We start from the raw sequence: 24,246 nt of genomic DNA on the forward strand, positions 1-24,246 counted from the left end.
TCCAACAAGATAACAAACCTACTTGTGGCGATCTGTCCCAACGATTTTCTAACAAAGAAAATGAAAAGACGAATCAGCAACACTTGTAATCCCCAGAGCAAACACAGGACTGGAAAGAGTCCAGGGATGATCAGAGCTGTCTGAGTGAGCTCAAGCCCGAGTCACCCAGTCCCATGCGGAAAGGAAGCCAGTCAATGGAACTGGAAATCAAGTGAGGGTTTAGCTGCACCACAGTGACTTCAGAACGTGCCTAACGTGTGTAAGGTGCTGGGTACCACAGACAAACAAAGGGGAGGAGGGAGAGTATGCTTTTATTTATTGTGTGTGGAGGTCAGAGGTCATCTTGCAGGAGTCGGTTCTCTTCTATCATGTGGCTTCTCGGGTTTGAACTCAAGATGTCAAGCTTGGTGGCAAGCTCCTTTACCAGCTGAGCCCTCTAGCTAGCTTAGTTCTGAGCACCTCTCCTGTTGTTCCCGTGCAACATGGGCGCACTGACCTATGTTCTCAGATGGCCCCTCCATGCTACGTCTCCACGACTCCGTTTCTAGTCACCTGACTGCAGCAGCAGTTCTTCTAGTATTTGTGTGACTGACTTCTGCTGCTGCTGCAGGGAGATCGGCCCCACATTATTCAGGAACCAGAAGTTGGGAATCTTCCAGGGCAACCCCAGGTGCTGGGAATGAATGATCTTGTCCACATCGAAGGCTCTTTGCGCCAGTTCCTTCGCCTCAGCTTCATTCATCAGCCAAATTTCCCGAAACTTATCCTGGTCAATGATGATGAAGTGTCTGTGAAGGGAAAGCATAGAGCATGGCCAGAAGACATCAACGATCCCCACCCACCCACCCATCCCCGCCTTCTCAGACCCATCCTGTGAGCTGTAGGTGTTCCCCACCCCCCAACCCCCACCCCCGCTGGATTGTTTTCTGCCACCTTTCCCAGCCTGCTGGCTGGCTCTCTGGCAGAGTGACCTTCCTATGACTTTAGCTTTGATGAGTGTCACTTTGTCACATGCTGGAGACTGGAGCAGTGGCATCCCAGTGCTCCCAGTTGTCAATAGGACCAGAACATGAGGAAGAAGTGCAGCTATCCCAACAAGGAATAAGATGGACAAGTGACACACGAGGGGGTCCGCAGACCTCTGGGCTGGCTCCAAAAGACCTGCTGAGTTCAAGTCTAGTGAAGTCATCGCTACTGAGCCCCTGCAGACTCGCCCTCCCAAGCCCCCACCCCCATTGCAAGACAGGTCCAAGGGCTCCATCCTCAGGACACCTACCTTATGGCTTTCTGTAGGTCCTTGAACTGCGTCACGAGCCGTTTGTAGTCTGAGGTCAGGGACTGGTTGTCCTCCTGAAACTGCTTTATCTGCTTGCTGTATTTTGTTCTCAGGTTGTTGAGGATATCGTGCAGGCTGATTGAGAGGAGGAAAGCAAAGTGGGGCGGCTAAGCCCACTGCATGAAGGTCCCCTCTCGCCGCCTGACTTTTTCTCCCCCTTCAGAAGAAAAAGGCATTTACCCGTGCCTGGGGGCTACCACAAAAGGTCCAGAAAGCAAGCCGGTCTACTCACTCACTCACTCACTCACCACCCACTCACACACTCACCACCCACTCACACTCACCACCCACTCACACTCACCACCCACTCACTCACCACCCGCCCACTCACCCACTCACTCACTCACCCACCCACTCACTCACTCACTCACTCACCCACTCACTCACTCACACACTCACTCACTCACACACTCACTCACTCACCCACCCACTCACTCACTCACCCACTCACTCACTCACACACTCACTCACTCACACACTCACCCACTCACTCACCCACCCACTCACTCACCCACCCACTCACTCACCCACTCACTCACTCACTCACACACTCACTCACCCACTCACTCACCCACCCACTCACTCACTCACCCACTCACTCACTCACCCACTCACTCACCCACTCACTCACCCACTCACTCACCCGCCCACTCACTCACCCACTCACTCACCCACTCACCCACTCACCCACTCACTCACTCACATACTCACTCACCCACTCACTCACTTACTCACCCACCCACTCACTCACCCACTCACTCACTCACTCACTCACTCACACACTCACTCACCCACTCACTCACTCACTCACACTCACTCACTCACTCACACACTCACTCACCCACTCACTCACACACTCACTCACCCACTCACTCACTCACTCACACACTCCCTCACCCACTCACCACCCGCCCACTCACAACCCACTCACTCACTCACCACCCGCCCACTCACCACCCACCCACTCACTCACACACTCACTCACCCACCCACTCACTCACACACTCACTCACTCACACACTCACCACCCGCCCACTCACTCACCCACTCACCACCCACCCACTCACCACCCGCCCACTCACCGGTTGAGTTTCCTCTTCTGCTGGGACTTGATCACCGTGCTCTCTTCGTCTCTCTTCTTCAGGACCTGGAAGTTGTACTCCAGCTTCTCCTGGTTTAGCTGGTAAGTTGCCTTCATCTGCTGCAGCTGCTGCTCAAGAATCTGGTGTAAATTTTAAAAGTAAATACACAACACACACACACACACACACGTACATACATGCATACATGCATGAACACACACATCTATACATGCATACCGAGTTGGCCCTAGTATAACATTCTATCCCAGAGGACCTTAACGGTTTGTCCAAATCATGTTCCAGTGGGACTTCGGGGACAGAAGCCTCAACCTGAATTAGCAATTCAACCATGAAGGGCTGGAGCAAAGGCTCAGAGGTTAAGGGCATTCGTGGCCGTCACTGAGGACTGAAAGCTGGGATTCCAACACATATGTTAGGAAGGGGATACAGTGTGTTCTTCTGGTCTCTGAAGGAACCTGCACACACATGTGCATACACGAAGACACAGACACAGACACAGACACACACACACACACACACACACACACACACACAAACATAATGAAAAGAAGAAGCAAAATAACAGGTAAACTACAGATCACTCCTGTGGCAGCTAACCCTGAATATTCAGAGAAAGGGGGCTTCCAGGATGTTCAAGTGCGATGAACCCTGGCTCCAAACCCATTAATGGTAATGAAAACTGTCTTTTAAAACACCATAAAATACCACCGCAGAAGCTTAAAATTTCCTCAGTTTTGCTCTGCAGAGCAGCAGGATCAGCGGAAAGCAACCAACCCATGTTCATTTAAAAGGACGGACATCGCTGTTGTGTGGGAGAAAGAATTCAGTCCTTTGTGGTGGAAGGCATGTTGGCGGGTAGCGCCATAGCAGTGCCATGGGGACCAGTCTGTTCACATTGCGCCGTGAGCAGGAAATGAGAAAGGGGACAGGTATCTCATGGGTCCACATCCACCAAGTGACCAATGTCAGATATCTTTCTAGGTGCTTCTGGGAAACCACTATTGTAGATCCCATCTAGGTCTAACACAGGTGAGCACACCCATGTTAACAAGTTTACAGTAAGCACAGGGTGTGGGGGACGGGAAGAATGCTCTCCTTCAATCAGAAACTCAGAAGCCCTCGACCTTGGCAACGGCCCTGGAAACAGCCCTGAGGGGGGCGTCACCTCATCTCTGCTGAGACCTGGGTGAGCACTAGCTGGCGGGCTGATACTGAGAGCTCCGAGCTCTGGGGAGGGGACGTGGTACAGGAGGAGGGAGGTGTGGAGAGAAACCACAAGCAAGACACCAGGCAAGGATAATTAGCAGTGAGGAGGGCAGTGCGGCTGAACCGAGTCAAGCTTATTCAGAACATCATTCAGAAGTCAAGAGAGTGTCTCTACAGCTGCTAAGCATGGGCGTCCCGACCCTGCAGAAAGGTTACTCTGCCAATTTGTGGGAAAATGGTAAGAGTGGTGCACACCTCCAATCAGAGCCTTCCATAGGCCCAGACAGAAGGGCTGTGAGTTCCAGGCCACCCTGGTCTACCTGGTGAAATCCTCAACAAATGTATTAATTTGCATGCAAGCAAGTGTTGTGAATGTGTGTGTGTTCACATGTGTGAGCAGGACTGTAATGCGTGTGGGTACCATGTATGAAGGTTGATGTCAGTCAGTCTCTTATTTTTTGAAACACTGAACTTGGAGCTCACTGACTAGGTGAGGCTGGCTGGCCAGTGAGCTACAGGAATCCCCTCGCCTCCACTACCCTGACACGGGATTTACAGTGACGCGCTACCATGGCAAAAGCAGATGCTAACACGCTCCTCTTCTGAGTAGAAGGGGCAATTTAACATGTGGTCTCCCCAAAGCCTCCCTCCTGTCTCTCTCAGCCAGACTGAGATTCCTTTCAAGGAATTTGGAGAAGGTGATTCCGGGCAAGTCTTCCTCAGGGAGAGCGAACTGGGAGGTGACAAAGGGAAGGGAAAGCCAAGAGGCTGAAATTCACATGCCTCAGCCTCCCAAGTGCTGTGATTATGGGCATGAGTCACCATGACAAACATAATCTCTACAAATACACCCCGAAAACTGAACCATGGGCCTATTACATGCTAGACAACCACTCCCTCACTGAACAGCCCAACATCCTGCTTGCCTGCTTCCCTTCTCTCCCCTCCTCTCCCTCCCCCCACCCCTCCCCCTCCTCTGCCTCCTGAGTGCTGGGATTGAAGGTGTGCACCACTACCACCCAGCACCTCTTTGTTTCTTAGACGTGAAGTGATTAGGTCCAAGGTTCTCAGTAACTGGCTTTGCCAAGAGCAATGTGTGGCCTGTGCCCCACAGGCGGGGAGCCCTGTCCCCACCACCTTGTCTTGTCAGAACTGAGCACCTTTCCAGAGCAGCCTCCGAGAAGACACTGAAGTGACGGGCGAGGAACTGCCAAGGGCTATATCTCCCCTTCCAACCATATCTAACATTTGATGTTGAGATTTCTAATGTGAACAAGGGCCCAAAGGATCCATGGGAGATTCTCAGGGCAGGACCAATTCAGGTGTGATGACCTCGAGTCTGTTCCCAGGGATGGTCCAGTGTGGTTCCAGAGAACAATTCTTTTTTTCTCTGATGGAAACCAGTCACGTTCCAAACATGACCATTTGGGGCATAGCCCAGGAGTCGGGATCAGAACCCAAGCTATATGAGCTCAGGGGCTGGCCAGGGACCAGTGAGGTAGCTTGTCACAGAAGTCCAGGAGAAAAGTCCCGTGTTGGCTAGGTTGACCACTCAGAGGGGAAGGTCTCCTGAGCCACTTGGAACTAGAGGTGACAGCAGTGGCTCTTCCGGACCTCTCTGGGACAAAGAGTGCATGAGTGTCTGAGTGGTGGTGTCCAGAGACCCCGGTGCTCCCCACAACTCTGCAGTGAGCCTGGATTGACAGGATAGCACTCTCCAAACCTCTCTAGCCACAGCATGTATTTACATCCATACTACGATGAGCATATGTGATTCTCACATGAACTCAATGTGAATACCATTTTTAAAGGAAGACTGCATTAAGAAATGTATTTTCCTATGTGCATTTACAAAATTATTTTGTCTTTGAATATGGTTGCCCCAGAGAGTGGCATTATTAGGAGGTGTGGCCTTGTTGGAGGAAGTTGTCACTGTGGGCATGGGCTTTAAGACCTTCATCCTAGCTGCCTGGAAGCCAGTCTTCTCCTATTGCCTTCTGAACAAGATGTTGAACTCTCAGCTCCTCCTGGGCCACGCCTGCCTAGATGCTGCCATTCTCCGGCCTTGATGATGATGGACTGAACCTCTGAACCTGTAAGTCAGCCCCAGTTAAATGCTGTCCCTATAAGAGTTGCGTTGGCTAGGGTGTCTGCTCACAGCAGTAAAACCCTAACTAAGACACCTTCCGTTTTTAAAAAATCCAGGACCTTGTATATACTAGGCCATCCTTTAAGATATATTTAAGGGATAATGAAAAGAAAGAGAAATAACTTCTGGAAGTCATTTCTGATCCTACATGTCCTCTGGTATCTATGCCTATACAATGATGTGCATGCGCGCGCGCGCACACACACACACACACACACACACACACACACACACACACACACGAACATTTCCAGTGCCACCTTTTTAATGTGTATGTGTGAGTGACTGCATGTATGTATATGCACCATGTGCAGGTAAAGGAAATTGTGAGCCACCAAGCCCAGGTTTTCCACAAGAGCAGCAAATGCTCTTAACCCCAGACCATCTCTACAGCGCCGGGCACCACATTGTTAGCATTGTGAATCACTTCCTGTCCCACACTTCACTGAATACGGTGCAGAGGCCTCGGAGCTGAAGGACTTGAGTCCGGTTTGCAATGTGGAAGAGTTTAGCAATATGCAAAGCCCCCAAGCAACCGGATATCAGCAGCCTGTGGTCTGATTGTTTTGATTTGCATCTCTTCTTGCACACGTGTTTGACTAGTGTTGGCTATTTTTGCTTCCTCTGTGGCAATGCCAGTGACAGGTGCCTTGGGCAAAGCCAGTGTCCTGAGCGTGTAACACCAGCCCTCTGGGTTTCACCAGATCTCAGATGCAAGGCAGCTCCCACTGGGGTCCCAGCGGCAATGCCATATGGAGGTTGTTAACAGTGTGGCCGGAGATCCCACAGGACTCACAGAAGCCGTGTCCCCCACAGTCCACGTCTGCAGGGCACAGTGACGGGTTACACAGCTGGTTGTTGGTCTCCTCTCTTTATGTTTATGACTGTCAATCAGCTCAGGTTTTAGTCTCAGCACAGTCATCCTTGATTGATAAATATTAATCATAGATTATTGTTGCTTATTTGCTTGTTTTCTGAGAAGGGTCTCATGTAGCCTAGACTGGCTTCAAATCCAGATGTAGCCAAAGATGACCTAGAACTGCTAATCCTATTGCTTCCATCTTGTAAACTCTCTGGGGTGCGAGCATGTTCTCCCGGGTGCAGGCATGAACTCTGGGGTGCAGGCAGGTACTCTGGGGTGTGGTCAGGTACTCTGGGGTGTGGTCAGGTACTCTGGGGTGCAGGCAGGTACTCTGGGGTGCAGGCAGGTACTCTGGGGTGTGGTCAGGTACTCTGGGGTGCAGGCAGGTACTCTGGGGTGCAGGCATGTACTCTGGGGTGCAGGCATGTACTCTGGGGTGCGAGCATGTTCTCTCAGGTGCAGGCAGGTACTCTGGGGTGCAGGCAGGTACTCTGGGGTGCAGGCAGGTACTCTGGGGTGCAGGCATGAACTCTGGAGTACAGGCAGGTACTCTGGGGTGCCAGCGTGTATCTTATCCTTGACTCCTTTCCCCAGACATGTATCATTTGCCACTATGCCTGGCACATATTCAGTGTTTCTGGTTAACATCCTTGTATTAAAGACGGCAGCTCTTATCGAGAGTTGGACTTACAATTTTAAATAAACATGGGCCAGCTGAGCCCAGTGGCATAGGCTACAACCTCAGCCACTCCAGAGGCTAAGGCAGGTGTGTCACAAAGCCAGACAGGTGACTTCGTGACCAGCCTAGGTAACTCAAGACTATCTCAAAAGTAAAAAGAAGGCTATGGATGAAGCTCAGTGGTACAGTGTCTGCTTAATGTGCGTGAGACCCCAAATCCAACCCCCAAAACAACAGATGATAGACGAGAGAGAAAGAGAGAGAGAGAGAGAGAGAGAGAGAGAGAGAGAGAGATGATAGAGCATGAGCAGTCTAGAACAAAACCACTTTTTTCATTCATTGAGAGTTAAGCTAAGTCAGGCATGGTAGCATCCAGTTTAGTCCCAGCCCTCAAGAGGCAGAAGCAGGCGAATTTCTGTGAATCTGAGGCCAGCAAGTTCCAGGACAACAAGGGCTACACAGATAAACACTGTTTCCAAAAAACAAATCATTTTTGAAAAGAGTTAAACTAAAGGGTTGGAGGGGGATGGTTCAGTGGTTAGAGCACTGTCTGGTTTTGCAGAGAACCTGTGTGTGTCCTAGTCCTAACACTCCCACGGTGGCTCACAACCACCTGCAACTCCCAGCACTTTGAAGCTAGAAGCAGAAAGATCAGGAGTTCAGGGTCATCCTTGGCTACACAGAGAGTTCAAGACCAACCTAAGCTACATTAGACCCTAACCCTGCCCACAAAGAGTAAAAATAAATAAAGGTAAAAGGAAGCAGTAAATACTATGTAGTGAGTGACTGCCTCTGAGACACTGGGTGCTGTAGCTAAGTTGAGACCCTTGGAGACAGCTGCCACCTGATCCCGGGTGAGGGGAGCAGTCCCTCACCTGTACGTCCTGCTCCAGCTTGATCTTGATCGAGTTGTACTCCTCGCAGTCCCAGACCCGCTGCCTGTTGAGCTGTTTCTCGTAGTCCTCCACCCTCTTCATGCGGTTGATGAGGTACTCCAGCTAAGGATGGCAGACCACAGGATTAGGGAGCCTCCTGCACAACTCTGTCCTCCAGAGAGCCCAACAAGCAGGCCAGTGAATGGCCCAGAAGTCTCATAGACAGCGATGGCATTCAAAGGCCTCAAGGCTTTGAGTTCTGGGAGCCTTAGCCAGGTTCTTATTGCAGAAACCACAGAGAGGCGCTCTGTCATGAAGGTAAACCGGGGCTGGCATGATGGCGCAGCTGTTAAGAGAGTAATGCTCTGCTAGGCCCCAAGTTCGGTTCCCAGCATCCACATGACTGTAACTCCAAGAGACCTATATACCTTCTTCTGTTTCTGTGGCTCCCACACCCTCACATAGGCTCACATACCTACACATTACAACAAAAACACAAAAGCAAAAGAACAGAGTTTAAAAGAAGTTAGACTCTCTTTATAACCTAGCCTAACGGCGATGATGATGATGTGTCTTACATCGTTTCTTTGTTCTTTGTACATATGAAATGAAGTAATGCAATATCCCCAGGATATTTCTTAAATATGTCTTAATACTGGATTGTACACACCTGCAACACCAACAATCAAGAGGCAGAAACACGTTCACAAGTTCAAGACCAGCCTGTTCTACACAGGGAGTTTCAGGCAAGACAAGACTACACAGTGAGACCATCTCAATAATAACAATAATAATAATAATAATAATAACAATAACAATAATAACAACGATAATAATATAATTAGGCAAAGTATGTTTTAAATGTTTCCCATAGGTGAGATAGCTCAGCTGGAAGAGTGCTCACTTAGCACAGAGGAAACCCTGGGTTGGGCCCTTGTACTTCATAAACTGGACGTAATGTTGCCTGGCTTCAGCACTCAGGGGATGCAGGCAAGGTCAAAAGGATCAAGGTCACCCTGAACATATAGAAAGTTTGAGGCCATCCTGAGCTATATGTGGCCATCCTGAGCTCTCTCAAAGAAAGAAGGAAAAAAATCAAAACACTTTCTTGGGCCACAAATGCTATGACTTTGGTGGATGCCGAGGGGACAGTGTGACAAAACGGTGGAAATCTCTGCAAGCTGCGAAATTGTTCTCTAACCCTCAGACACATCCAGACTTCAAACCCCCACCAATAACTATGAAGCTCAGAAAGGAGCGTGAGCCACACAGGTCCTACTCGAGACACTTGAGGTTCAAACTTAGCGGTATCTATCGTTACCCACAGGTTCACGGTTGCCCTGGACGCCCCCACCCACCCACTTGCCCACCCTTTACCTCCTTGGCATTGTGAGCCTGCAGGGCTCGCTCCCATTTCTTCTTATTAGTGGTTAGCAGTTCTTGTCGCTCTGACTCAAAGGCCTTCTGCAACAGGACAGGAAACAGCACTGTGTCTGTCCCCATTGTGGGGAGGGGGCCCCATCAGTACCAAGAACTTTTAGGTAACAACACAAGTGCCTTGTCACATTGACAAGCAAAGTCATGTACAAACATGAACTCCCCACGTGTCATGTGGTTGAATGGCTGCTGAAAGAGTTGCACAGAAGCTAACAAACGTATACTTCTCATAGGTTCTGAGAGGAAGCTTCCCAGAGTCCCACAGCTTAGTGCAGTCGCTCTCCACCTTCCTAATGCTGCGAGCCTTCAATTTCTCATGTTGTGGTGACCCCCAAACATAACATTATTTTATTGCTGCTTCACAACTGCTGTTTTGCTACTGTTGTGGATCATGATATAAATATCTGATATACGGGATATCTAATATTTGACTGCTATGAAAGGGTGGAGAGCCACTGGCTTAGTCTATCAGAGGCCTGGTACTGGTGACAGAAATCATCCTTAGCTGGCAGCCTCAGGGCAAGCCTTGGCAAGTACCTCAACGTTGACCAGCATTGCCGTGGCTGGGCCCCACGAAACAAAGACAACATGCGATTGAGAAGGCCTCCCACTGCAGAGGTGACTCCCATTGCCCAGGTGACATGACGATCAGGAGAAGGTCCAGCCCTCTTATATCTCTTCCATGTTTGGAAGCCCTAGAACCCAATCTTAATTTTGAAGGTGTCATTCAAATTCAAGGCACTCATCCTTGATCCCTAGCTGTCACTTCCTGTCCCTGTCCCCTCACATCACAGTGGGCCATGTGCCAGCGACAAACCGCTCCATTTGACTATGGGTCTGGAACGCTAACACCCCTCACTTATCCCCTGTGGCTCTATACTGGCAACCCGGTTGAACAGAGAGGCTCCAGAGAGATGGCTTTGGGCATGGCTCCTGGACAGTCTGAGACAGGGAAAGAGCCGTCCTGAGTGTGGGCAGCACATTAGATTAGGACCCTGACTAGAACAAGCTGGGGTCTGGTGGGATAAGGGGGAGAGGGACCCCCTTTAACTAGGCACACTCCTCTCTGCTTCTCATCTTCACAGTGTGAACTGCTTAGCCCCACGCCCTCTCCATCATGGCGGGCTGAGTCCTCTCAACCCATCAGCCACAGCGAGGCCTTTCCCCTTAATGTTTTCTCCCAGAGACTGCGCTTTCACAATACCAGCACCAGCCGAACTCGATACCTAGGAGTTTCTGTGTTTCGTTCTAGTCGTCTCCCATGAGACTGCAGGCTCTATTTTGTTCATGGCCGTCTCTGCTGCCCCTGGGACAGTGCCCTGCATACAGTAGACACTGGGCTACTGTTTAATAAATGAATGAATGAGCAAACAAACCCTAAAATCAGAGACAGAAATCAGAGGTGTCCCCAAGAGCCCTCACCTCGATGTAATTGAGCTCTTGACGGAAGTTCTTCATCACGCTCTTCACTTGCTCCTCCATCCTCTCCAGAAGCACGGTGATGTCTTCTGACTGTTTCTTCAAGTCCTTCACATACTGGTCATCCTTTATTTTTAACTCCTTGAGAAGAGAACAGGCAGAATTGTCAGAGACAGAGACAGAAGCAAGAAGCCCCAAGCACACACAACCGTCACCTCTCGTCCAAAGCTGTAAACACTAGGTATTAGGCCAGGCATAACGGCACGGATCTAGAGATGGGGAGCTTGTGAATGTGAGTGTCAGCCTTGGTTATTAAGTGAGTTCGAGGCCCCTCTAGGGTTCATAGTGAGCTCAAGGCCAGCCTGGCCTATATAGCAAGACTTAGTTACAAAGAAAAATCCAGGTGTGGTGGTATATACTTTTAAATCCCAGCGCTTGGCAGAGGGAGGCTGTGCATGGAAGCGCCTTGGCATGCTAGGCAAGCACTTTACCACTGAGTTACAACCCTAGTCTCAGCCAATAGTCTTCAACAAGCCTACACTGTGGTGAAAGTCCCCTCAATGCTATGGGAGCCAGCGGTCAGCAGAGCGCTCACTCGCCATGCAGGTGGCCCTAGGCTCGATCTGTGGCATCGCGTAAACCAAGTATAGTGACACACGCCTGCGATGTCAGTGCTTAGGAGGCCGAGGCAGGAGGGTTAGAAACTCAAGACCATCCTCCATTACAAGTACAGTTCAAGGCCAACCTGGTCCTTATGAGTCTGTGCCCAGAAACTGAAAATGAAAAAGAAGAAACAGCATTATTGAACTAGCTGGACAGTTCACACTGTACAATATAAAACAGCGCTCTCTCCTTTTGTCATAAAAAATTAACTCAGATGGAATAAAAACTTAAAAGCAAAGCCTAAAATAGCAAATGCCGGAAGAAAACAGGAAGTGCCTTGGGAGAGAAGACTTGCCGTGGGAACAAAATGAAAACCAGACAAGTGGGACTGTGCCAGACCCAACCTTCTGAGAGGTTAGAGACTCAGCCAACGGTGCACAGGGAATCTCTCAGAATGAGTCGGCAGCACTGGGAGCCATCTGCCTGAGAGAGCTGGTGTACATGTCCGCAAAGAGCTTCAACTTGGCATAAAAAAGGTCAACGCCCCAGCCCACCTGGCCTTGAACTTGCTATCCTCCTGCATCAGTCTCCCAAGTGCTGGGATTACAGGTGTATATCTCCATTCCTGGCTTGAGTCTTGTCACGTGCTAGGTGATAAAGGAAGGCAGGAAAAGCCCAGGACCGCCATGCCACACCCCCCTCGGCCAGGACGGAGGCTGGCCCCTTGCCTGCTGCAGCTCGCTGATCAGCTTGTTCTTGTCTTCTACGAGCCCAGCACAGTGCACCTGCTGGTTGTTGAGCATCTCCCACAGTTCCTGCGGAATCCGCTTCTGTCTGCCCTCTTCCCACTTCGACGTGATTTCATCAAATTTGTCCTGGCTGGTCTTAACTTCATTCTCCAACTTTTCCAGTCTGCAAGTAGAAGCATGCTGGGTGCTCTGGGTCCTGCCTTCCCGAGACGGCTTCTCCCAAGAGCATGGTACAGGCTCCAAGGTTCAGGCCCTTCCCTCAGACACTCACCCAGAGCAAAACCAAACTCTGGGGAAACTATTTTTAGCATAACTTTGTATTGCCTGTTATTTATTTATTTATTTATTTATTTATTTATTTATTTATTTAGTGTGTGTATGTGTGTGTGTGTGTGTGTGTGTCCATGCACATACATGTGCAGGCACATGTGTGTAGAGGACAACTTGAAGAAGTTAGTTCTCAAAGAAAAAAAAAAAAGTTTAAAAAAGGGGTTGGGGATTTAGCTCAGTGGTAGAGCGCTTGCCTAGCAAGCGCAAGGCCCTGGGTTCGGTTCCCAGCTCCGAAAAAAAAGAAAAAAAAATGTAAAAAAAGAAGTTAGTTCTCAGCTTCTATCACATGGGTCCCAGTGCTTCACCCCAAGTGATGTGCTTTCCGAGGAAGACCAACAGCAAGCCGACACAGCAGAGCACAGGCTACCATCCTTCCACATCCGGCTCCCAACCCCCAGCTCTTAATGCCCTGTACAAATCTACGCTGACGTCTGTGATGGCCAACGTTGTTCATCAGCTTGATAGGGTCTAGGGTCACAACAGAAGCAAGCCTTTGGGTGTGCCGTGAGGGCAAGTCACGATTAGGGCACCTGAGGTGAGAAAGCCTGGGCTGAATGAGTCAGGGTCTCTCTCTCTCGGTCTCTCTCTCTCTCTCTCTCTCTCTCTCTCTCTCTCTCTCTCTTTTCCTCTTTTGGCATCAGATGCGGTGTGAGCAGCCACCTCGAGCTCCTGCTGACATGGCTTCCGTGCCACCGTGGACAGTAACCCCAAACTGTGAGCCAAAAGAAGCCCTTCCTTAGCTAAGCCGACCCCGACTCACACAAAGCCTCTTCTTCATAAACTCCAACCTCCATCTAAAGAGCACAGGCCAGGAGGCCACGCCAAGCCAGCTGGGCCGGGCGGGAGGGTGACACACCGCGGTTATCACAGACAGCTCAGATTCAAATCCTGGCCTTACTGCGGTCAGACTCAAGGCCCATGGCCCCTGCGAGCTTCACTTTGCTCCTCTGTACAACGGAGAGACGAAGCATGACCTTTGTACACCTGTTGCTAGGATTAATAAAATGACAAACTGTGTGTGTTTGGGGGGGGGGGGCGGGGAGTCTCAGTACCTAGCAGCCTCATCACAAGTGGCACCTAAATTGTTTGTTTCGAGTCTCAGCTTTAGTTCCAGGCTGGCCTGGAACTCCATAGGCACCCGAGTGGCTTCACAACTGAGGCTACTCTCCTACCTCGACTTTCCAAGTGCTGAGATGAGTACAAGCACAGGCTACCACACCCAGCTCATAAATTCTTATGTATGTTTTATTAACAGTGGAGCCTCAGGCGTCGGACCATTCCTGCCCAGCTAGACTAATGGGATGTAAGAGGAGGAAATCAGGAATGCCTTTTTAGAAATTCCAAAGAGGCCCCATGTGGGGTACGCTGAGGATACGGCAGAGAAGAAGGCATCAGAGCTGAGAAGGGAGCTCTTCTGAAAATGGTGGCTAGGACCACACCAGCGAACACTGCTTACTCTATACAACTGTCACCAAACAAGACCACAACTTCTTTGTGTTTTGTTTTGGTTTTGGAGACAGGACTTCTCTGTGTAGCCCTGGCTGTCCTGGAACTCACTGTGTAGACCAGGCTGGACTCGAACTCACAGAGATCCTCCTGCCTCTGCCACCTGAGTGCTGGGATTAAAGGGATGCTCCACCACCGCCTGGCTACAAACTTCTTTAAAGCAGGAGCCACAACATGAATATGATCACGTCCTGTCCCTCCGCTATCCACCCAAGAGCACACAGGACCTATTACAATGATCCTTTCCTTTCTTTCTTTTCTTTTTTAAGATATGCTGCTATATATGTGCCTAACCCTGAGCTATCTGTTGGTCTGGTCATTTAATTGGTTTCTTGGTTGATTTGGGCCTCCCACTTCACCTCCAAATCTTCACTAGGCCTTTAAACAACGCCTCTAAATCTCAGCTACAGTGACATCATCTTATTGCATGATTCCAGGTAACAGTCCTGTATGCCAGAGAGCAGAAAACAAGCCACACTGTTTCCCAGTGCGTTTACCAAGACCAGAGAAGCTCAGATAAAAGGAAGAAAAACCCAGTGTTTTTCCTCACAAAGTGTCACTTTATCACTAAATATTTGGTTTATCTTTGACTTATCTGAGGCTGGAGTGGCCTCTGCGGATTAAACACTAGGGGGCGCTCCAAGCTCAGGTTTCCATCAATTCTGCTGCAGCTTTAGAGCCATAGAAAAGTTTGCTGACAGAAGCAAGCATTGACTTCCCCGCCCCCACCCCAGTCATCCCACATTCTGCCAGCAACTCCTACTCAACAGGATTCACCTGCAAGAGTCATTCCCAGGGTTGTCAGCAGCATCTAAGCCACACCTGTCACTCCCAGGCATGTTCCGGAGATTGCACACCTCTGCCTAAATGCCTTCGCAACAGCCTAAACCTTACTTGGCCTTCACAGTGCAACCCAAAATTCCTGCTGAGTTTTTCCCAACTTCTACAGAAAAGCCAAAAGCCTCCTCCTGTGACTTCCTACAATCCTGACATTGATCTCATTTTTACAACAGACCACAGTTAAGTGTTCCAAGTTATCAGAGGCAAGGGACTGGCTGTCCATTCACACCCACACAGCTTGGGACACTTGAGGGAGGGGAGGGAGGGGAGGAAGGAGAGGAGGGAGGGAGGGAGAGAAGGGAAAGGAGGGAGAGAAGGAGAGGAGAGGAGGGAGGGAGGGAGAGGATAGAGGAAGGGGGAGAGGGAGAGAAGGAGAGGAGGGAGAAGAGGGAGGGAGAGGAGGGAGAGGAGGAGAGAGGGAGAGAGGAGACTGGAAAAGGAGGACTATGGATTCATAAGGAACAGAAAGAGGATTCCATGAGACAATTTTTCGTTCAGGGTGGAAAATTTTCGTTCCAGGGACTTGGAGAGCTGAAGGGTGGCCACATCAGCACACGAATGTAGCCAATCCCTTACCGCTGCCGCTTTGTCTCCTCTTCCTCAACCCTCCTGTGGATCTCTCTTATGTCTGCAGCCACCTGAATATTTGTCACCAACTCAGTCCCACAGAGCAGGAGTTTAGTCAGTTTCTGGAAAACAAAGAGATGGCAATCTGTGAAGCTAGAACATTCTGGGCTGTGCGATGGCTCACTGTGTAAGTGTCCTTTGCTGCCAAGCCTGAAGACTTTAGTTCAACCCCGGGAGCTTACACTGTAGGAATCAACTGCCACTAATTGTCCTCTGACAGCCACATGCAATGTGGCATGCACAACCCGGGGCACACAAAATAAATAAAATGTAATTATAAAAAAATTAAGGCTGGGCATGGTAGTTTATGTCTTTAATAGTAGAACTCAGGTGGCAGAGGCAGGGGCAAGTGGATCTATGGTTTTAAGGCCAGCCTAGTCTTCACAGTGTTTTGTTTTGGACAGGATTACTCTGTGTAGCTCTGGCTATCCTGAACTCCCTTTGTAGACCAGGCTGGCCTTGAACTCACAGAGATCTGCCTGCCTCTGCCTCCCCAGTACTAGGACTAAAGGTGTGTACCATCGACCAGCCTTACACAGTGGATTCTAAGCCAGCTTGCCTTGGACTCCCCATCTCTGCCACCCTGCCCACCTTGCATTTACATGGGTTTGGGGATCGGAACTCCAGTACCTGTGCTTCTGACACAAGCACTTTGGCCGCTGAGTCACCCCCACCCAATTTCTCATTTGTTTGTTTTTGGGGCCAACTCATACTGTATCCTAGGCCAGTCTTGAGGCTGAGCACTCCTGCCCCTGTCTCTTGGGTCCCCATATTTATGCGCTGCCTTTTCTGGCAGGAGCCCACAGTCTGAAAGCTCACTCCTAGGGAACCCCAAAACAAGATAGACTCCAGTTCAGCCCCACTTAGAGAACGAAACACAGGTGTACTTCCTGCCTGCCTGACTATGAAGACCAGGCTAAGAGACTCCGCGGCCACCAGTCGGCTCATACCAGTCGGCTCTCTTCTTTCTGTTTGTAGCTCTTGCTTTGCTCCTCCTCACTCTCCTTCTTGCCATCCAAATACTCTCCCAGAGCTTCCCTGTGGCAGAAACAATGCGGTCATGAGGGCCGTACTCTGTGTTTAGACAACGCCTTTAACCCCAACACCAGGGAGGCAGAGGCAGGTGGATCTCTATGAGTTCCAGGCCAGCCTGGTCTACAAAGCCAGTTCCAGGACAGCCAGGGCTATTACAGAGAGAAACCTAATCTCAAAAAACCAAAAACCAAACCAACGAACCAAACAACAACAAAAACCCACACTAGAAGCAAATAAAGGAGAATGGAGAACCTCAGAATACAAAGCCATCTTTGAGTAAATCTAGTCAGGTGAAAAGGACTGGGAGCTATCAAGTCCCCTGATGGTTGGAGCCGTCAGTTTGACAGAATGCAAAATTACCTGGAACAGGGATCTGGACTGTGTGTGTGGCTGAGATGGGAAGACCCAGCACCCGCTGTGGAAGACATTTCCTGGCTGGGATCCTCTGTACAAGGCCCTTCACCTCCCACCCTGCTGAGAATTATGAGCTGACGTAAATTCTCTCCTTTTTTGCAGGAGCAGGAAAAGGAACCAGGTGTGGACACCGGCTGATGCCATCTGCCACATTTCCGGCCTTACTTTCCTCTGAATCCTGCCCTTGGGCTTCATATTGGATTCTAGAAGGGAGCATGTGTGCTTGGTAAATGGGCTTTCACAGACACTAAAACCAGCCCAGGGCAGCATGGACTTCCTTATCTTTGGCAGGCCCTGCCTCACTGACTGGGGCTGCGATAATGATCAACTGGAAAAGCTACAGCTTGAGAGCTGCCAGCTATGAAAGCACAAAACCCTCGGGTCAGAACAGATGGACCATCACTGTCTGTCAATTGACCTTCCCAATGGGCAGCCAGGCCGGTAGCTTCCAGACGCCTCAGCATAGACCCCAGGGAATCCAGGTGCATCACGTCTTAGGGTTTCTACTGCTGTGAGGAAACACTATGTCCAAAAAGCAAACTAGGGGGAGAAAGGGTTTAATCAGTTTAAGCTTCTAAGTCTTCATTGGCAAAGGAAGTCAGGACAGGGATTCAACCAGGGCAAGACCTGGAGGCAGGAGCTATTCAGAGGCCTTGGAGGGGTGCTGCTCACTTGTTTGCTCCATGGCCTACTCAGCCTGCTTTCTTACAGAACTACCAGCCCAGGGGTGGAACCACCCACAATGGGCTGGACCCTCCCCCATCAGTCACTAAGAAAATGCCCGGCAGCCCAATCTTAAGGAGGTGAAGTTTTCTTCCTTTTTGCAACAGGGCCTCACTGTGGAGCCCAGTCTGACTGACTGGCCTTAAGCTCTTAACCATTGAGCCATCTTTCCAACCCTTAAAAATCTTCTAAAATAATACGTCTTTTCTAAAACTACATTGTAGAGCTGGAGAGGCAGCTCGGTAGTCAGGAGTGCCCGTTGCTCTTCCAGAGGACCTGGGTTAGATTCCCAGCACCCGCATGACAGCTCACGACACCTAACCAATCTGGTTCCAGATATGCACAAGGGGTATATACACGTACGAAGCCAAAACACTGACAAAATAATTACATTACTTTTTGTTCCTCCACTGACAGGAAGACATGCTACATACGGTGTGCATGTGAAGTCTCAGCTTGGAGGAGTCATGCCTCTCCTACTTCCTGGGTACCGGGGACAGAGGTCACGATCAAAAGTGTCTTTACCCGATGAGCCATCCCGCCAGCCCTCAGATCTTTTGAAATACCAATTCCAACTCACACCAGCTCCTTCTGTAATTCTCTCCTGACTTTGGTTTTATCTGAGTTGGGGTCCTTGGAAGAAAAAAAGGAGACTGTTCTGGGCGGCCTCTGAGCCAGAGTGGGGCTGTGCCTGCCACAGCTGACAATGCAACAAACACAAAAGGAATAGCCTAAGAAAAGGGATTCAGGGCTGGGGAGATGGCTCAGCGGTTAAGAGCACTGACTGCTCTTCCAGAGGTCCTGAGTTCAAATCCCAGCAACCACATGGTGGCTCACAACCATCTGTAATGGGATCTGATGCCCTTTTCTGGTATGTCTGAAGACAGCGACAGTGTACTCACATGCACGAAATAAATAAGTCTTTTTTAAAAAGGAAGAAAAGGGATTCCGTTTCTGAGGATTTCTTAGTTTGTTTTACTTTGTCACTGCATAGCATTTACAAATGGCAATAAACAGGCACTTAGGACCTGGAGGATGGCTCGGCACTTAAGGGAGAGTCCTGAATCCTGCAGATTGTTGTCCATGTTTACAATGTTCTGTTGCAGACCTTCAAAGGTCACCCAAGCCTGCAGTGACCCTGGTTTTTGGGAAGAAGCCTCGTGGATAAGCATCCTTAAAACAAGGAGCCAACGCCAGGCAGCAGAGAGGACCAGCATCCACAGCGGGCATAGCCTCAGAGCAGGGTTATCTATCTCCTAGGAAGCAGAGGGCTTCGCTCAAGCCATATGGACTTCTTCCAAGAAAATGGCAGTAGGCCCCGGCTGGGGACAGGAGGCAGAGGCCTCCATTCATGCCCTTGGCCCACTGGGGCGGTTAGCTAGCCAGCCTCTCTGCTTCTTTCTTAGAAGTGTGTGGCAGCTCCATCCCTTATCCGCTCATCCTCAGAAGAGGACCTAATGGTAACAGATAATGCCAGGATGTGTCCAAGGACGAGCTGGCCGTCAAGTGGTGTGTCACACAGGGAAATTCCCTTAAACTGGGAAAAGGGAATTTAAAGCTATCCTTGTCGCTGACTCGCCAGAACCTTCTACTACCCAGCCTTTCCTACTGGCAGCAAACTGAGCCCACCCAAGTAGTGCCGGGCCTGCCTCCTCCATAACTTTCCTTCTGATTAAAACTCCTGCCTCAGCCTAGCTTCGTCGCCCCAGCACTTGGGAGGCTGAATCGGGATTACCGTGAGTTCCAGGACAGCCTGGGCTACAGAGTGTGACCCTGTGTCAACTATGACAGAAACTAACAGACCAACAACTTTTGCCTGTGCAAGCATTTGTTCACACTCAGTCTCTATGTCCGCAAACAGTAAAACGCGTGGCAGCCTCTAATGGGGTTTACAGTCTTCAGAGCCAAAGCTGAGATAATAAACTTGGGGTCTCTGGACTTCCTAGTGCAGTCATACTGGTTTTAACCCCTTCTCTCTGCCTCTTACCGCTAACTGCTCTCTCTTTAACTGGCATACTGGGCCTGGTGACCAGAGCCTAGCATGTTGGGGCTCCCAGCGATGGGTCTGAGCCCTAAAGCTGCAGTAAGAATAGTTCCTATTTTGATGAGAAAGTAAGACAAAGAGCTGTAAGTGCAAAGGCAGTGTGGGTTACACAGAGAGTGCCAGGCTGCCAGTGAGTTTGCCACACCCACGCTGCTAGCCCCTAAGAGGCCCTCCTCACTCCTAAGTGGTCAGATGGACTCCTAAGCAGCTTTTAAGTAAGAAGCTACCAGGATTCCAACATTCCATCAGGAAATAACCCTTCACTGGCTGAGCTCCGTCCACTGGGCTCAAATCCACCGAAGCCCAGTTTTGGAGATAAGAAAGCAGACAATCCCTCTGGACTCCCAAAACCCCTCTCAGCAGTGTCTGCTCACTCAATTTCCTATCTGAACTTACCCTTCGCTCCTCCGGAAAGAACACTGTTGTCTCCTTCTACTAAGACACTGCCAGGCTACGGTAGCTGTACTCTCATCCCCACCTCAAACTTCCTACCTTGGCTGTCAGTCCCTTAATTAATAACCAAGTCTGTCCAAATACTCCCAGCTATTCCGTGGGCCAGAGATTGGGGGTTCCGGAAGGAAAGTGATTTCGGTCCAGATCTGCTACAAATTCTCACCAAGTTTCTGTTTCAATCCCTTTGCTGCTTTAATTTCCCAACCTGGGCACTGTGCTGGCCAATATGGCGACCTTGGACCACACGTGTCTAATAGGCCTTTGAAATGAGGGGTGACCAGACTAACATGAGCTATGAGTTTAAAGCACACACTCAGGGCTGGAGAGATGGCTCAGAAGCTGACAACACTTGTTCTTGCAGAGGATCTGGGTTCAGGTCTCAGCACCCATATGCCATCCAACTGTTCACAACCCTGGTTCCAGGGATTTGATTCCCTCTTCTGATCTCCTGGGGCACAAGGCATGTGTGTGGTGCACATTCGTTCATTCAGGCAAAGTCAGCATACACATAAGATAAAATAAAGAAATCTAAAACAACAAAAAACAAAAACAAAAAACAAAAAACAAACAAAAAAACAAAAACAAAAACAAAAAAAAACCCAAAAGACAAAAACTACCCACTAGGGGCTGGGAAAACAAACAGGAGGACCTGCATTCGAACCTCCACACAGAAGCTGGACAGGGTAGAACTCTGTTAGCCTGTTTTATTATTCTTGGTTTTCTTGTGACTGGGTCTCTTTATGTAGCTCAGGATGGCCTGGAACTCTTGACCCATCTGCTTCAGCTTCCTAAGTATTTGTGGTACTGGCTCATTTTCTTCACTCAGAAAGTTTGTGGGCACTCCTCTGTTCTTGGTATTCTGAACTTTCGCAGTGACGTGCTTTGAAATGGACCCTTTCTTCTCCCGTGGAAAGGTGACTTGTACTCGCCTGATGTGATTGTCATCCCAGAGGCTTGCTGCTGAGTAAGCTCACCCTCTCTAGCTCTCTCTGAGCTCTGGCTGGCTGGTTTAACTCAGCCAAACGCCTCTCCAAGCTGATTGATTCTATCTGGCTTCTCTCAGCTTCTCACTGAATTGCTCTGCCTGGCCTCAAACTAACTCTGGCGATTCATTCTAATCTTTTGTTTGACTTAGTCTCTGGCTTCAGCTGCCTCTGCTGCCCTGTACTGAACTGCGTGAACTCACACCAAACTCAACTCCACTGCGCTGCGCTGCACTCACTGTGCTGACTCCCACCTGACTGACTCTCTCTTTTCTTGCACTGCTTTTGAATAGTTTCTCTTTCCTGTGCCATTATTTTGAGAGTTGGGCGTATCCTACCTCTGACTCATCCTGTCAAATCTTTCTCTGATTCACCACTTTGTCTGCCCTTCGATTAGACATCACTTTCAAACATGGCTGTTTCCTTCTACAAAACTAAGTTTACCTTAAAGATGTGTACTAAGGTTGTGTCTGTATTCCAGCCAGAGGGATAAGTGTGCCGCATGTCTGGACCCTAGCTGCATCACACAGACCTAGGTCTTTGGATATGCTCCCTTGCCAGAACAGCCACATTGCTAGATTAAAAATCCCTCTACACTTCCCTCCCTTTCCTCCCTCCCTTCCTCCCTCCCTTCCTCCTTCCCTCCTTTTTCTTCTTTTTTTCCCCCTTTCTCCGCTCTCCCTTCCATTCCCCTCCTTCCTCTTGTGCTGGGAATTGGCACATGAAAGATCACTGAGACACACACCTCCCTTTACCTGGAGTAGGCCCATTTCCTCCATTGTGCTGAACAGTTTATTATTATTATTATTATTATTATTATTATTACAGGTGTTTTGTCTACATGTATGTCTGTGTACCATGTGCCTGCTTAGTGTCCACAGAAGCTAGAAGAGAGCATTGGATCCCCTGGAACTGGAGTTAGAGACAGTTGTGAACTTCTAGGGGGTATTAAAAACCAAACCCAGGGGGCTGGGGATTTAGCTCAGTGGTAGAGCGCTTACCTAGGAAGCGCAAGGCCCTGGGTTCGGTCCCCAGTTCCGAAAAAAAAGAACCAAAAAAAAAAAAAAAAACCAAACCCAGTTCCTCTGAAAGACCGGTCACTGCTCTTAACCGCTAAGCCACTTCTCCAGGCCTCTTTCATGTTTTTTTTTGTCTTGTTTTTGAGACAAGGTTTCATTATGCTGCCCTGGCTGGCCTCAAACTCCTTATTTTGACCAGCCGGCCTCAAACTCAGAGATGCCTGCCTTCTTCTGCCTCCCAAGAGCTAGGGCTATAGGAAAATGCCACCATATCTAATGACTCCTATCTTTTTAAAAAATATTTACCTATTATTCATTTGCGTGTGTGCGCGCGCGCATGTGCACTCAAACCATGACCCCCCCACACACACACACACAGAGGTCACACTGTCTTCTGCTCAAAAAAGCCAATCAGAAGTATCTATCAGATTCAACTTCAAATTTTATCCTGAGTTCATCTGCTTCTCTCTAGATCATTGCCACAGAGTTCAGGCCAATCCCGAGCCTCACCAGAACCAGAGTAACTGTCTTCTCCCCACCCAGGTCTCCTCAGCCACACCTCCTCCAGCCCCAGTGAGCTGAGTAATTTGAACATGAAAGCGACCCCCTACCCATCAAGAAAGTGGCCTTAATTTTTTTTCTTTTTTCTTTTTTTTTCCCCTGAGCTGAGGACCAAACCCAGGGCCTTGCTCTACCACTGAGCTAAATCCCCAACCCCTGTGGCCTTAATTTTGATCAGACATTATCATAGACTTTATCACACCCAATAAATGTCCCCCGATCCCAACCCCCACACCCCTACAAGACCGAGTTTCTCTGTGTAGCCCTGGCTGTCCTGGAACTCTCTCTTGTAGTCCAGACTGGCCTCCAACTCAGAGATCCTCCTGCCTCTGCCTCCCAAGTGCTGGGATTAAAGGTGTGTGCCATCACGCCTGACAATAAATGTCTCACTATAACCTAGCTCAGTGCCTCCTTTTGAAGCTGGTTCCTGCTTCCTGTCCGGGCCGCCATTGGAGAGCAGCAGCCATGGCCCTGCGCTACCCCATGACCGTGGGCCTCAACAAGGGCTACAGGTGATGGAAGAATATCAGCAAGCCAAGACACAAACGATGCTGCAGGCGCCTCACCTTGCACACCAAGTTCATGAGGGACATGATCCGGGAGGTGTGCGGCTTTGCGCCCTACGAGTGGCGCGCCATGGAGTTGTTCAAAGTGTCCAAGGGCAAGCGCGCACTCAAGTTCATCAAGAAGAGGGTAGGCGGGGTTGGGGATTTAGCTCAGTGGTAGAGCGCTTGCCTAGCAAGCGCAAGGCCCTGGGTCCCCAGCTCCGAAAAAAAAGAAGAAGAAAACAAAAAAAAAAAAAAAAAAAAAAAAAAAAAGAAGAGGGTAGGCATGCACATCCGCGCTGAGAGAAAGCTGAGTCACCTGCTGGCAGCCATGAGGAAGGCGGTGGTCAAGAAGGATTAATGAACCCTCCCCCATTCTTACAAAAGAAGGAGGGGGAGGAGGAGGAGGGGGAGGAGGAGGAGGGGGAGGAGGAGGAGAAGGAGGGGGGGGAGGAGGAGGGGGAGGAGGAGGAGAAGGAGGGGGAACAGCAGCAGCTGGTTCCTTCTCAAGCTGGCTTCAGGTCCCTCACCTAATTTCCCTTTGCTGTCCTTGTCATAGCTCATAGTCATAATGACACTTACTTAACCTATACTTTAATTTGTCTTCTCTCCCTCATTAGAATATGAACTTCCTGCACATCAACTCAATTCCCAGTCTTCTTGTTAAAGGCCACATTCACCGACCACTTTGGAGATGGATAAATGTGGCATCATTTGGAGCCAAGTAGAAGGACAGACAAGAGTCCAG

The 24,246-nt window shown here is 49.6% G+C and overlaps 1 protein-coding gene across 2 annotated transcripts in view; it reads right to left on the minus strand.

Moving 5' to 3' along the window:
* Window positions 1-24,246, minus strand: part of Drc1 (dynein regulatory complex subunit 1) — a 35,148-nt gene that overhangs the window by 8,751 nt on the left and 2,151 nt on the right. For both annotated transcript variants that reach the window (NM_001007009.1, XM_039112484.2), the window contains exons 2-10: window positions 16,672-16,759; window positions 15,671-15,783; window positions 12,398-12,581; window positions 11,070-11,207; window positions 9,588-9,674; window positions 8,211-8,333; window positions 2,419-2,558; window positions 1,277-1,411; window positions 553-788 (exon numbers count right to left, since the gene is read on the minus strand). In NM_001007009.1, the coding sequence (NP_001007010.1) occupies window positions 553-788; window positions 1,277-1,411; window positions 2,419-2,558; window positions 8,211-8,333; window positions 9,588-9,674; window positions 11,070-11,207; window positions 12,398-12,581; window positions 15,671-15,783; window positions 16,672-16,759 (1,244 nt within the window). The remainder of the gene's footprint in view (window positions 1-552; window positions 789-1,276; window positions 1,412-2,418; window positions 2,559-8,210; window positions 8,334-9,587; window positions 9,675-11,069; window positions 11,208-12,397; window positions 12,582-15,670; window positions 15,784-16,671; window positions 16,760-24,246) is intronic.

Source organism: Rattus norvegicus, chromosome 6, assembly GCF_036323735.1.
Source record: "Rattus norvegicus strain BN/NHsdMcwi chromosome 6, GRCr8, whole genome shotgun sequence".
Taxonomy (NCBI): Eukaryota; Metazoa; Chordata; class Mammalia; order Rodentia; family Muridae; genus Rattus; species Rattus norvegicus.